This window comes from Ranitomeya variabilis, chromosome 1 (assembly GCF_051348905.1).
Source record: "Ranitomeya variabilis isolate aRanVar5 chromosome 1, aRanVar5.hap1, whole genome shotgun sequence".
In the NCBI taxonomy this organism is placed as follows: Eukaryota; Metazoa; Chordata; class Amphibia; order Anura; family Dendrobatidae; genus Ranitomeya; species Ranitomeya variabilis.
This window is the reverse complement of record NC_135232.1, coordinates 692206293-692220956: the sequence shown is the minus strand read 5'-3', so window position 1 is coordinate 692220956 and position 14664 is coordinate 692206293. Positions and strand designations below refer to the sequence as shown.

The window sequence follows — 14664 nt, the reverse complement described above, 5'->3', positions numbered from 1 at the left end:
TCAGACTCTAACCTCTACTACATGAGCAAAACCAAAGAGCTTTCTAAGGATGTCAGGGACAAGATCATAAATCTGCACAAAGCTGGAATGGCCTACAAAACCATAAGTAAGATGCTGGGTGAGAAGGAGACAACTGTTGGTGCAAAAGTAAGAAAATGAAAGAAATACAAAATGACTGTCAATTGAGACATCGATCTGGGGCACCATGCAAAATCTCACCTAGTGGGGTATCCTTGATCATGAGGAAGGTGAGAGGTCAGCCTAAAACTACACAGGGGGAACTTGTTAATAATCTCAAGGCAGCTGGGACCACAATCACCAAGAAAATCATTGGTAACACATTACGCCATAAAGGTTTAAAATCCTGCAGTGCCTGCAAGGTTCCCCTGCTCAAGAAGGCACATGTGCAGGCCCATCTGTAGTTTGCCAATGAACACCTGGATGATTCTGTGAGTGATTGGGAGAGGGTGCTGTGGTCAGATGAGAAAAACTGAGGTCTTTGGCATTAGCTCAACTCGCCGTGTTTCGAGGAAGAGAAATGCTGCCTATGACCCAAAGAATGCCGTCCCCACTGTCAAGCATGGAAGTGGAAACATTATGTTTTGGGGGTGTTTCTCTGCTAAGGGCACAGGACTACTTCACCGCATCAATGGGAGAATGGATGGAGCCATGTACCGTAAAATCCTGAGGGACAACCTCCTTCCCTCCACCAGGACATTAAAAATGGGTCATGGCTGGGTCTTCATGCAAGACAATGACCCAAAACATACAGCCAAGGCATCAAAGGAGTGTCTCAAAAAGAAGCACACTAAGGTCATGGAGTGGCCTATCCAGTCTCCAAACCTTAATCCCATAGAAAACTTATGGAGGGAGTTGAAGCTCAGAGTAGCCAAATGACAGCCTCAAAATCTTAATGATTTAGAGATGATCTGCAAAGAGGAGTGGACCAAAATTCCTCCTGACGTCTGCAAACCTCATCATCAACTACAAAAAAACATCTGACTCTGTGCTTGCCAAGAAGGGTTTTGCAACCAAGTATTAAGTCTTGTATTCCATTGGGATCAAATACTTATATCTCACTGCAAAATGCAAATAAATGTATATAATTTATACAATGTGATTTTCTGGATTTTATTTTTGATATTCTCTCTCAATTTTAAAATTAACCTACCCTTTAAAATTATAGACTGTTCATGTCCTGTCAGTGGGCAAACTTACAAAATCAGCAAGGGATCAAATACTTATTTCCCCCGCTGTAGATGGGAACAAAACTAATATGCTCAGTCTTGTAGAGCTCATATAAGACAACTCTATCTACATGTTGGAAGTCATAGACCCACTACTTGAAACCCATCTAAGAAGAAAGACTCTGTATGTTTATATTCACACAGGCTTTTTTAGGAGTTTTTTTGGAGCAAATCAACTTAAAAATCCTCCTTAAAGACCACTTAAAAACATATGGAAAACTCTTTCTGTTTTATGGGAAATCCACTTTGCTGTTCATACAAAATTCTTTTCTCTTAAGTGTTTGTCTTTTCCTGAATACTGGTGTTTAAAAGAAAAAATAAATATAAATTAAAAATGTATATCACTTGATAGCAACTGTTCCAATAAAGCACAAAGTCAAATTAATTGTAACAAAAAAAGCTTTAGGAAAAAAACATTCATAACTAAAATTTTAAAAATTCCTGCCAAATGTAAAAATTTTCTGAGGTGGTTTCCACTTAAAAAAAACCTTGTCATTTGTGAACAGTGCAAACAAGTCTGTGTGAACATTGCCTTAATGTAGCTCCCATTGTGAAGGGCTTGAGCCATTCTTGCATTACGTGCGCAGCCTCTCATTTGAATAACCACTGCACAATGCAAGGGAAAATTAACCATCCCCGATTAAACAATCCCTTAAATCTGGTGATTGAATTATGTATTCTATCCATTGTTTCAGGTAATCGACATGAAGATGGTACGCAGAGTGATTCAGAAGATCCACCAGGACCTGTTCCTGAGAAGGAGAATGTACAGTCTGACCAGATCAAGCTTCAACGCCAGATAAAGAGGGAGCCTGAAGAGTTGCTGCACAATCAGCAAGCATTCGTTATAGAATTCTTTGACGACGATGCACCTCGGAAAAAGAGGTCTCAGTCGTTCACACACAGTGCAAACTCTTCACAAAATGAAGCTGACCCTGCCAACAAAGGCAAAAATGACAAAAGGAAAGGGGTTCTAGTTGCTGAAAAGCTGACCACTAATGGAACAACCACAGTCCCTGTAGTTCCAAAACCACTGGCAAATTCTTCTTTCCCACAGAGGTCCAATTCATTCAGGAGAGAAAAGACTGAGGATCGAATAAGCACTGCAGGCCCTGTAACGGCTAAACCTCCAGTGAAAAGCTTTGGTAGCATTGGAAAGAAATCCAAGCTTGCTCAAGAGTTTGTGGCGGAGTATCTACGGGAGCAAGCGGAGGTTTCAAGAGACTCGGTAGAAAAACCTATGACTTTGGCGTTATCATCAGTAGTCGCACCACCAGCAAGCCAACAAGTACAATCCTCCATAATGGGGCCGTCTGCTCCTCGATGTGTAACACCACCTCCTGAATGTAGACCAATGAGGGTAAAGAAAGCCGAAGAGGAAGACAGCCTAAGTGATGCTGGGACATATACTATTGAAACAGAGAATCAAGATAAGGAGGTTGAAGAGGCTCGGAAAATGATAGACCAGGTAAAAGTGAAGATTCATCTTTTTTTCCTACCTTCTTAGACAAGAGAAAATTAGATCTGTTCAGGTGTTTTCCTATCTTTTCAAATAAATATTCCTGACATACTAAAATATAGTCCCTGTAATCTTCCAATTTGGGGAGCCATATTGAGATATAACATCCCCATTCAAACAAATCTACTGCTTCTCTCCAGTATTGGGGAAGCAACGGTCTTAGTCTAAATCTGCCCATTCACATGTATTCTCCACTCCATTTATCTCTATGGGGAGAGGGTGGCATCCTTTCTTCTATCGGAGCAAAAGATCAGTCATATTGGAATCCAACATTTTTAATCCATCTTTTTCCATTGGGAAGAGTTGAGTTTACCCTATGCATATTAGATCGTGGGTCAATCCCACTAGGATTAGCAGGTCTAGCATAGTTTCATTTGATGTGTATGATGCACAGGCTTGGACAGTGGAGCAAGGAGACACATTGAGCAATGTTATAGACAGGGTATGTGCACACGTCAGGATTTCTTGCAGAAATTTCCTGAAGAAAACCGGAAATTTTCTGCAAGAAATCCGCATTTTTTTTTTTGCGTTTTTTTTCCCGTTTTTTTCGCGTTTTTTTAGCATTTTGCAAGCGTAATTAGCTTGCAGAATGCTAAAGTTTTTCAAGCGATCTGTAGCATCGCTTGGAGAACTGACTGACAGGTTGGTCACACTTGTCAAACATAGTGTTTGACAAGTGTGACCAACTTTTTACTATAGATGCTGCCTATGCAGCATCAATAGTAAAAGATAGAATGTTTAAAAATAATAAAAAAAATAAAAAAATGGTTATACTCACCCTCTGGAGACAGCCGATATCCTCAGCGGCGTCCGTTCCTATAGATGGTGCGGTTCAGGACCTTCGATGAAGTCGCGGTCACGTGAGCGGTCACATGACCGGTCTCGCGACCAATCACAAGACAGCAACGTCATCGCAGGTCCTGAACCACACCATCTTTAGGAACCGAAGAGGCAGCATGCAGCAGTGAGAGGCGGGAACACTTCGGGGGCCATCGAAGGGGAGTATATCACTATTTTTTATTTTAATTCTTTTTTTTTGACCAATTATATGGTGCCCAGTCCGTGGAGGAGAGTCTCCTCTCCTCCACCCTGGGTACCAACCGCATATAATCTGCTTACTTCCCGCATGGTGTGCACAGCCCCGTGTGAGAAGTAAGCAGATCAATGCACTCCTAGGTGTGCGGAATCCCCGCAATTCCGCATTTTTAATGAACATGTTGCTTTTTTTTCCGCGATGCGATTTTTTTGCGGAAAAAAATGCAACATTTGCACAAAAAATGCGGAATACACTGTAAATAATAGGAGGCATATGTTAGCGTTTTTATAGCGAAAAAACGCGAAAAAAACGCGAAAAATACTGAACGTGTGCACATGGCCACACAGAGTTCACCAGCTAAATCTACTTGCCAATAATTAATCCTGTTAGGCTCACGATACAAAGACAATGGACGGAAGACTCCAGCTGGTTTGGATTAAAACTTCACTGTTTTTATTTAAAACCGCTTAAAATTCAGGTATAAGTGAAGGTGCCTTCAAGGGATATCCGGCGCATTTTGGACATGGCACTGTCCTCAGTCATGGCATGAATTTTAAGCTGTTTAAATAAGAATAGTGACATTTTAATCCAAACTGGTTGGGTTTGTGCTTACCTTAATAATTTCCCTTGCCAGACTCTGCCAAGGCACTCCATTTTAAAGCGGGAGGTGAGGGAGGAAAAATTATGGGGATTCCAAAAACTATATCCTCCCTCCTTATGTACCTGTGTGCCTTGTTTTTTACTCATGTTTAATGTATTTGTCTATATTTGCCCCCTTTTCACATGTAAAGCGCCATGGAATAAATGGCGCTATAAAAATGTATAATAGTAATAATATGTGCTGATGATAGTTCTCTTAAAAAATAAATAAATAAATGATAAAAAACAAAAAATCATCATTTCTACTGATTGTCATTCATGTTTGATAAGACTACTTTACAGTATGATCTATGTAGGGCTGTTGCTTGACCATCAAAGACCTTAAAATAGCCGTACAGTAGTCATAATTAGAAAATATGGCGTCTTTCTTTTAAAAAAAAAAGACTACACCTTTCCACAGGTTGCATGTAGTATAGCTCATCCCTATTCACTTTACCTGCAATTCCAGGTACAACTTTTAAAGGAAGAGATACAACATTTTTCAAGTTGATGATCATACAAAATGTTTATCCATTTATATTTTCAGATCTTGGAGTTTTTACTAAAATGTAAAAAGGTATAACTTAAAAGTGGTAAATTGTATAAATTTGATTTTCATAATAGGTATAGTTACTAAACTCTGTATAACCACGAGGATCAGGATAAAACAAGCGTAAAACATAATTAAGATAATGGTAAATAATTATCCTATTGTCACATGTAGGTATTTGGCGTCTTTGAACCCGAGGAGTATTCCAAAATTTCTTCATCAATTTACAGACCAGTCATCAAATTAGAAACGGAAGAAAACTCATTAAATGAGAACCTAATGAATCACAAGGCTGCAATTCTGTCTACAAGTCACCCTGTCAAAATGAATAGTGAACCTCTGGCTGATGTCCAGGTAAGTACAAGTATCACCCTTCCTTGACCCTTTCTTGTACTTATTTGTGCAGCTAGTTCTTCTAACTCCAGTTGTAAATGCTTGCAGGCTGAAAAATCATCTGCCTCTGGTAGAGGTGGACAAAAATGGGTTTCCAGATGGGCAAGTCTTGCTGACAGTTATCCTGATGCCTCGCCAACTTCTCCGCTAGATGGGCAAAAATCTGGACTACTGGTAAATGATGGTAAGTTAGCTCAGACCTTTAGGTGAAGAATGTACAGGGAGGGCCACTTATATGGATACACCTAAATAAAATGGGAATGGTTGGTGATATCAATTTCCTGTTTGTGGCACATTAGTATATGGGAGGAGGAAAACTTTTCAAGATGGGTGGTGACCAGTGCGGCCATTTTGAAGTCAGCCATTTTGGATCCAACTTCATTTTTTTCAATGGGAAGAGGGTCATGTGACACATCAAACGTATTGAGAATTTCACAAGAAAAACAATGGTGTGCTTGGTTTTAGCGTAACTTTATTCTTTCATAAGTTATTTACAAGTTTATGAAAACTTATAAAATGTGTTCAAAGTGCTGCCCATTGTGTTGGATTGTCAATGCAACCCTCTTCTACCACTCTTGACACACTGATGGCAACAGCGCAGAAGAAATGCTAGCACAGGCTTCCAGTATCCGTTGTTTCAGATGCTGCACATCTCGCATCTTCACAGCATGAACAATTGCCTTCAGATGACCCCAAAGATAAAAGTCTAAGGGGGTCAGATTGGGAGACCTTGGTGGCCATTCAACTGGCCCACGATGACCAATCCACTTTCCAGAAAACTGTTCATGTAGGAATGCTCGGACCTGACACCCAAGATGGTGCGTCACCACATTATGGGTGTCCGGTCCGAGCATTCCTACACCCTGTAGTTTAGTTTGGGAACACGTACTGGGTCCATGTAGCTAAAGACCTGTCTGCCACATTAGAAAATGCTATTTTTATACATTTCACAAGATATGTTGAGGGCGCCATTATAGATTTTGCTTAGGGTTTTTCAACATCATAAATGCTTATAAAAAGAAAAATGCTTGTACACACAAGATTCTTTACAGTTAGCTTGTATGAAGGAATTTTTAATTTGATTGCATACTGCTCATTGCCTATTAGTGGTGGCCGGTCTCCTAGGCAAGTAGAGTAGCACTTCCAAGCTCTTGCTGGAGCTGGCCTGGTCGATTGAGTCGCCAGCTTCAGTGTCTCTGTGCTGCTATTATTATTATTATTATTATTATTATTATTATGCATTTTTATAGCTCCATTTATTCCATGGCGCTATACATGTGAATACGGGGCAAATATAGACAAATACATTAAACATGAGCAAAAAACAAGGCACACAGGTACATAAGGAGGGAGGACCCTGCTCGCGAGGGCTCACAGTCTGCAGGGGATGGGTGAGGATACACTAGGAGAGGGTAGAGCTGGTTGTGCAGCGGTTCAGTAGGTTGAGGATCACTGCAGCCTGTAGGCTTGTCAGAAGAGGTGAGTCTTCGGGTTCTTTTTGAAGGTTTCTATGGTAGGCGAGAGTCTGATGTGTTGGGGTAGAGAGTTCCAGAGTATGGGGGAAGCACTGGAGGAGTCTTGGATGCGGTTGTGGGAAGAAGAGATGAGAGAGGAGTAGAGAAGGAGGTCCTGAGCAGATCGGAGGTTGCGTGTAGATGTCACAGATGTATGGAGGAGATAGGTTGTGGATGGCTTTGTATGTCATTGTGAGAGTTTTGAATTGGAGTCTCTGGGCGAAAGGAAGCCAGTGAAGGGCTTGGCATAGGGGAGAGGCTGGGGAATAGCGGGGAGACATGTAGATTAGTCTCACAGCAGAGTGTAGGATGGATTGGAGTGGTGCTAGAGGGGAGTCCAGAGAGTAGGAGGTTGCAGTAGTCAAGGCGGGAGATGATAAGGGCATGCACTAGTGTTTTTGTGGTGTCGCGGTCAAGGAATGCGCGGATCCGGGAAATAATTGAGGATCACCCCAAGGCACCGGGCGTGTGGGACTGGGGAAAGTGAGCAGCCATTGACATTGATGGATAGGTCTGGTCAGGTACGGACTGGGGATGAAATTCAGCCCTGGCATTCGAAATCACACAGGCCCATGCTGTCCCCATCCCCAAGCACCAGATGGGGATATATTACTAATATTACCCTGAATGGAGAAAGCAAGATAAACTACAAGACCAATATTTCTAATGATACCCGTTGCCTGCTGGGGTAAGTTATGTAGTCAGCCACTTTGTGCTCCGTCACAACTCTTAACAGTATGGGTGTCTTGAGAACATAGATTCTCTTAACAACGCAGCAGACAAGGCAGTCCACGACCAGTCAGGCCCTTCTGGCATTTGCCAGAAGGGCCCTGGGTCTGGTGGAGGGGTAGAGTGAGATGGGGGAAAGATGATGAATTCTGTTTTGTCCATGTTCAGTTTTAGAAAGCGAGCAGAAAAGAAGGCTGAAATAGCAGACAGACAGTGCGGGATTTTGGTAAGTAAGGAGGTGAGGTCAGGTCCGGATAGGTAGATCTGTGTGTCATTGGCGTAGAGATGGTTCTGCATACCATGGGATTCTATAAGCTGTCCAAGGCTGAAGGTGTAGATAGGGAAGAGTAGGGGTCCTAGAACAGAGCCTTGAGGAACACCGACTGAGAAGGGGCGAAGTGAGGAGGTGGTGAGGGAAATAGGAGAGCAGGGCAGGCCAGACAGGTGCTGGTAGTGGGGGACTCAATTATTAGGGGAACAGATAGGGCAATCTGTCACAAAGACAGGGATCATCGAACGGTGTGCTGCCTACCTGGCGCTCGAGTCCGACACATCGCTGATCGGGTGGACAGATTACTGGGAGGGGCTGGTGAGGACCCAGCGGTCATGGTGCACATTGGCACAAATGACAAAGTTAGAGGTAGGTGGAAGGTCCTTAAAGATGATTTCAGGGAATTAGGCTGCAAGCTGAAAGCAAGGACCTCCAACATGGTATTTTCTGAAATACTGCCTGTACCACGTGCCACGCCAGAGAGGCAACGGGAGATTAGGGAGGTTAATAAGTGGCTCAAGAATTGGTGTAGGAAGGAGGGGTTTGGGTTCCTGCAGAACTGGGCTGACTTTATGATTGTGATTGCCCTAATCACATGGCAGTGACATCATCGCAGGTCCTACAGCTATTTGCTGTGCAGCAGATCCATCCTGGTGTTCTGTGGATGTCTTTTGTTCTCTGGTATCAGCCATTACATCAGACGGCCAGAGCTTACTGCGTCTGCGCAGGACACCAGTACACAGCGCAGGCGCCGGATTTGAAATGATAACAGCACTGAGGGGGCGGCGCCTAAAGCGCAGGAAGATGTGAGTGACGGCAGAGGAGCTGGCCAAGCTGGGGAGTGAGGACCCACCTACCTGGCTAGAGACAGGAATTGTGGCTAAGTATAAAAACGTTTTATTTGGGGTATGCTTGAACCTAAAACTAAAAGAGCCACCTTGTTAGAATGCAGCATTACTGCTGCACAAGGTGGCTCTTTTAGTTTACAACGGCTGGAGGGGGGTGACAGTGGCCCTTTAAAGAAAGAGGCAAAGTCTTCAGCAGAAATGAGAGGGGAGGGAGGGGGTGCAGGGGGACGGAGTAGAGAATTGAAAGTGTTGAAAAGCTGTTTAGGGTTGTGAGACAGGGAGGATATGAGGGATGAGAAGTAAGTTTGTTTTGTGGCAGTGAGCGTGGACTTGAAGCTGTGAGGGGCTGCTTGTATGCAGTGAAGTGGTTGGCAGAGCGGGATCGCTTCCATCTCCGCTCAGCTGTCCTGGAAGCCCGTCTCGGTTCTTTGGTCAGGCTGGTCAGCCAGGGCTGCCTGTTGAGTGTACAAGTTTTGTTATGCATGAGCGGGGAGGTCGAATTGAGTGTTGCTGTTATGGTGGTGTTATAAAAAGTGGCAGCAGCATCTGTGTCATTGAAGGAAGTTATGTCTGTAAGAAGGAGAAGGGACTCAGAGAGTGATTGTAAATTGAGGTGTTTGAGATTTCTGCGAGGGTGAGTGAGTTTGTGGAGTAGGGGTTGCACACTAGGAGAGGAGAGGGAAGAGAATGTCAGTAGGTTGTGGTCAGACAGGGGGAGCGGTGTGTTAATGAGATTAGTAAGGGAGCAGAGGCAGGGTGAAGATGAGGTCCAGCGTGTGGCCATCTTTGTGAGTGGCCTCAGAGGACCATTGAGTGAGGCCAAAGGAGGCAGTGAGGGATAAAAGTTTAGAGGCAGCTGAGGTGGAAGTGTCAATGGGGATATTGAAATCACCCATGATGATAGTGGGGATGTCAGCAGAGAGGAAATGAAGTAGCCAGGTGGTGAAGTGGTCGAGAAAGGTGGGGATTGCTAGTTCTGGGGGGCGGTAGATGACAGCCAGCTGGAGGTTGGAGGGGGAATAGATGCGGATGGAGTGCACCTCAAACGAGGGAAGTGTAGCGGAGGGTGGTAGCTGGATTGGAGTAAAGGGGTAGGTGTCGGACAGGAGCAAGCCAACCCCTCCACCACGTTTGTTGCTGGAGCGAGGGGTGTGAGAGAGGTGGAATCCGCCATAGGAAAGCGCAGCTGGAGAGGCTGAGTCAGAGAAGGGTGAGCCAGGTTTCAATGGTGCTGAGGAAGGAGAGTTTGTTGGTGATGAAGAGGTCATGGAGAAATTGTAGTTTGTTGCAGACGGAGCGTGCATTCCATAGTGCTCCAGGTAAGGGGACCAGGGGAGTGGGGGCTGGATGAGTGGGTATGAGGTTGTCATGGTTGGGAAAACGTGCAGAGGATCATGGCAGGGGGTTAGAAATAAGTATGGGGATGTGTCGAGGAGGGCCGGGATTTGAAAATACGTCACCAGAGATGAGGAGTAGCAGACAGAGCGTTAGAAGGTGGGAGCTGGATAGGACATGATGTGGCCGTGTGTGTCTGGAGAAAAGGATTGTACGTGGAGGAACAGGTCTGAGGAGAAGGTGAGATGGCTGGGGAGTATTGAGGGAGAAATGACTAGTTCTTTGCTGGGTGGAGGGATTGCAGGAGATTGTAAGAAGGAAAGTAGTATGGGGTGAAAGAGAGTCTAATTCAACGTAATTAAAAAGATGTAATTTAAAAGATGGAAGTTAAAAGATGAATGGAGCAGATTCCTGCATGTGAATATATCCCCAGTTAAGGGCAATCAGGTGCTCCAAATTGTCAGGAGCACACTGCTCCCCTGGCAAGTAGGAAGCTGTAAGGCAGGAGGGCGGTACAAGGTCAATGATGAGGAAAAAACACTTTAAGTTTCACCTCTTCTTTAGGAAGATCTACATTGGTTTTTTTTGTGTGTGTGTGTGTTTTTAGGAGAATTTTTAACAGTCTAGCCTTAGGAAACTATTGTGGACAATGCTGATTGTGACAGTTCCCCTAAATGTTCCTGAAAGTTTAAATATCACACGGTCTTTTCTAAGTTTATATAACATATCTTACAAACTTTTTTCATCATCATTAACTTCGGAAATCATATTGACCAACTTATTGACTTACTTCTGGTTTTAGACTATGACCATGTGGAAAACACTGCTGAGGCAGATCTTGCATTCCCTTCAAGAACAAGACGACTTCTCCCTCAACTACCACCAAACGACAAATCTGAAAGTCCAACACCAGCTATTTTGGTCTGTACTGAGTCTTACTCAGAAATTTCTCAAAAAACTTTAAGCATAGAAAACGAGGTGAAAACAATGCCCTCTGATCCGAGCAGTCTACTCTTTATACAAGAGGATTTGGATCCAGATAGTCTTAGTGATGCAAGCAAATCTGATGATGGTGTCCTGTCCAGCAAAAAATCTGACCAACTTCCAACAGTTTCTACAAGTAAATGGAGGAGAGAGGATACCGGAAGCAAAGAACAAAGTGTCCAAAGACCAAATAAGCTTTCTAATGAACCAAAGTCTACTAGCTTTTATGTTGGAAACAACAGTGAGAATGAAAGTTTCTCTCACGTAAATTCCATTTTACCTAATGTAGATATTCCCAAACCATACAAAGGTCACGATATCCAGGTAAAACCAAAAGGAAACCAACAAACAGTGCAAGAAACCTTAATGATTGCAAAATTAGATAACCAGCTATTGAAAAAAGAAAATGGACAATCCAGAGATGCATTCGTTAGGCAGGAAAGTTTTACCAAAGAAAAATCCAGCTGCAACATCTCTCCCAACAAACTTCCAAACATCTCAACTCATCCTTTGCTTAAAGATATGAATGTTACAAAATCAAATACGGACTACAGTCGAGAGACACAGCAGATCCTTAAAGAGACTGAAAATGCCTTAGCTGCTCTCGAAGCTAAGCTCTTTTCTCAGAATCATATAGATGATATAGAAAATACTCCGTGTCCACCAGATGATTCCTTATCTGGAGATTCTGACGTGGATACAGCCAGCACTGTTAGTCTTGTTAGCGATAAGAATGTACCAAGTCATCCTCAAAAGAGCAGAGTTGTGGGTCTTCATAAAGAAAAGTCCTCTTCTACATCTTCAATTCAGGAACATTACAACCAACCCAGTGCCCGAGAAAGACTCTCTGAAAAGCGAAGAGCTGGTCCTGCCGATGGAGGTAGCAGGAGAGAAGTTGCCAAAAAGTTTGAAATGAAGCGCAGCTCTGGAACACGTGGTTCCATGGATTTAACAGATGAAGAAAGAAGTACTAGTCTTCCCTACATATCAGTTGCTGATACTGTGTCCTCAGATTATGAAAATTCTTCCTCAAGAAATCTTTCAAGAAGAAGACCCTTTGCTCAGTCAACCAAGGATGATACAAACAGGATATCATTAAATGCACAGAAAGTCCAGCAAGCTCTTACCCGCTCAAATAGCCTATCGACACCCCGGCCTACAAGGGCGTCTAAATTACGTCGGGCTCGTCTCGGAGAAGCATCTGATAATGAAAGTGTTGATGCTGAAAGGGTGAATATTAGTTCAGAAGCTTCTTCATCAGCTAAAAGTAGCAGTGAATCAAAAAAGCTCTCCCGGCTTGATATTTTGGCAATGCCAAGAAAGAGGACTGGGTCATTCAATGTACCAAGCGACTCTGAGGCTTCTTCTACACGTACTGGGTTTTCTGGACGTAGTGTTGATCACAGCTATACAAGTCGAAAACCAGCCATGGCCGAAGTTAAACAGCCTATCAAAAAGCAAATGGCCCCTACAACCAAACAACCACTAACTAGGGCGCGACCTGGTAGTGTAAAGTACTCCTCTTCTTCCTGTAAGTTTTTCCTTTTTTTGCCTACATATACATATCACATGGATCAGACTTGTGTTTATTACTTCATATAGTGATATTTTACTTATTGACTACATTTATGAAAACTTAAGCAAAGGTGAGGACTTGACCCACAGCATTCAGTGAAATCCCTGCCCTTTAAAATGGGTTTACAATTTCAGAAAGTGATGGCTCATTACTACAATAAGCTATGACTTTCTGATTGCAAGCACCAGCACTGATAATGAAGGTGAAGGGGACGGAGCTTTGTTCTCAACCCGAGCACCTTCAAATGGTTCCCTACACAGAAAGAAGTGCATTGCTATACCACCTCTATGGCTCTTCCATTCTTCTGATCATTGGGCGCCGCATCTTAGCAATAATACTTTTTAATCAGAAAAAGAACACCTGGAACTTGACTCACTTCTATGACCACACAAATGTTTTTTTTTTATAAAGGAGGGCTCCAGTTATACAGGCTAGTTGAAAGCTGTTAAATCTGTACATGATCTACCGCTGAGACTCCCACCTATTGCTTTATTCAAAGTTTATGGGACTGAGGGAGAAATTTGATTATAGTTCTGTGGCAGTCCTATAGAGATAGGGAGCAAGTCCTCCGTTCTGCGATCAGTATGAATTGCGGCAGTTGGATCCCACTGTGGAGAGGTGATAACTGGAATACCCCTTAATAATAATGTAGCCCAATATGCTGTAATTTAAAATACAATACAGTTCCTTGCAAAAGTATTTGGCTCCCTGGAACTTTTCAACCTTTCCCACATATCATGCTTCAAACATAAAGATACCAAATGTAAATTGTTGGTGAAGAATCAACAAGTGGAACACAATTGTGAAGGTGAACGAAATTTATTGGTTATTTTACATTTTTGTGGAAATTCAAAAATTGAAAAGTTGGGCGTGCAATATTATTCGGCCCCTTTAACTTAATACTTTGTTGCGCCACCTGTTGCTGCGATTACAGCTGAAAGTCGCTTGGGGTATGTCTCTATCAGTTTTGTACATCGAGAGACTGAAATTATTGCCCATTCTTCCTTGGCAAACGGCTCGAGCTCAGTGAGGTTTGTGAACAGCAGTTTTCAGCTCTTTCCACAGATTCTCGATTGGATTGAGGTCAAGACTTCGACTTGGCCATTCTAATACCTGGATACGTTTATTTGTGAACCTTTCCATTGTAGATTTTGCTTTATGTTTGGGATCATTGTCTTGTTGAAAGACAAATCTTCGTCCCAGTCTCAGGTCTTTTGCAGACTCCAACAGGTTTTGTTCAAGATTGGTCCTGTATTTGGCTCCATCCATCTTCCCATCAATTTTAACCATCTTCCCTGTCCCTGCTGAAGAAAAGCAGGCCCAAACCATGATGCTGTCTCCACCATGTTTGACAGTGGGGATGGTGTGTTCAGGGTGATGAGCTGTATTGCGCTTACGCCAAACATATCGTCTGATTTTGGTTTCATCTGACCAGAGCACCTTCTTCCACATGTTTGGTGTGTCTCCGAGGTGGCTTATTGCAAACTTTAAACAACACTTTTTATGGATATCTTTGAGAAATGGGTTTCTTCTTGCCACTCTTCCATAAAGGCCAGATTTGTGCAGTGTATGACTGATTGTTGTCCTATGGACAGACTGACCCACCTCAGCTGTAGATCTCTGCTGTTCATCCAGAGTGATCATGGGCCTCTTGGCTGCATCTCTGATCAGTCTTCTCCTTGTTTGAGATGAAAGTTTAGAGGGACAGCTGGGTCTTGGTAGATTTGCAGTGGTATGATACTCCTTCCATTTCAATATGATCGCTTGCACAGTTCTCCTTGGGATGTTTAAAGTTTTGGAAATCATTTTGTATCCAAATCCGGCTTTAAACTTCTCCACAACAGTATCACGGACCTGCCTGTTGTGTTCCTTGGTCTTCATGATGCTCTCTGTGCTTCAAACAGAACCCTGAGACTATCACTGAGCGGGTGCATTTATACGGAGACTTGATTACACACAGGTGGATTATATTTATCATCATTAGGCATTTAGGACAACATTGGATCATTCAGAGATCCACAAT

At 43.1% G+C, this 14664-nt stretch overlaps 1 protein-coding gene across 4 annotated transcripts in view; it reads left to right on the top strand.

Moving 5' to 3' along the window:
* Positions 1-14664, top strand: part of CEP170B (centrosomal protein 170B) — a 97912-nt gene that overhangs the window by 43848 nt on the left and 39400 nt on the right. For all 4 annotated transcript variants that reach the window (XM_077266365.1, XM_077266356.1, XM_077266348.1 and 1 more), the window contains exons 9-12: positions 1943-2715; positions 5166-5345; positions 5433-5568; positions 10884-12596. In XM_077266365.1, the coding sequence (XP_077122480.1) occupies positions 1943-2715; positions 5166-5345; positions 5433-5568; positions 10884-12596 (2802 nt within the window). The remainder of the gene's footprint in view (positions 1-1942; positions 2716-5165; positions 5346-5432; positions 5569-10883; positions 12597-14664) is intronic.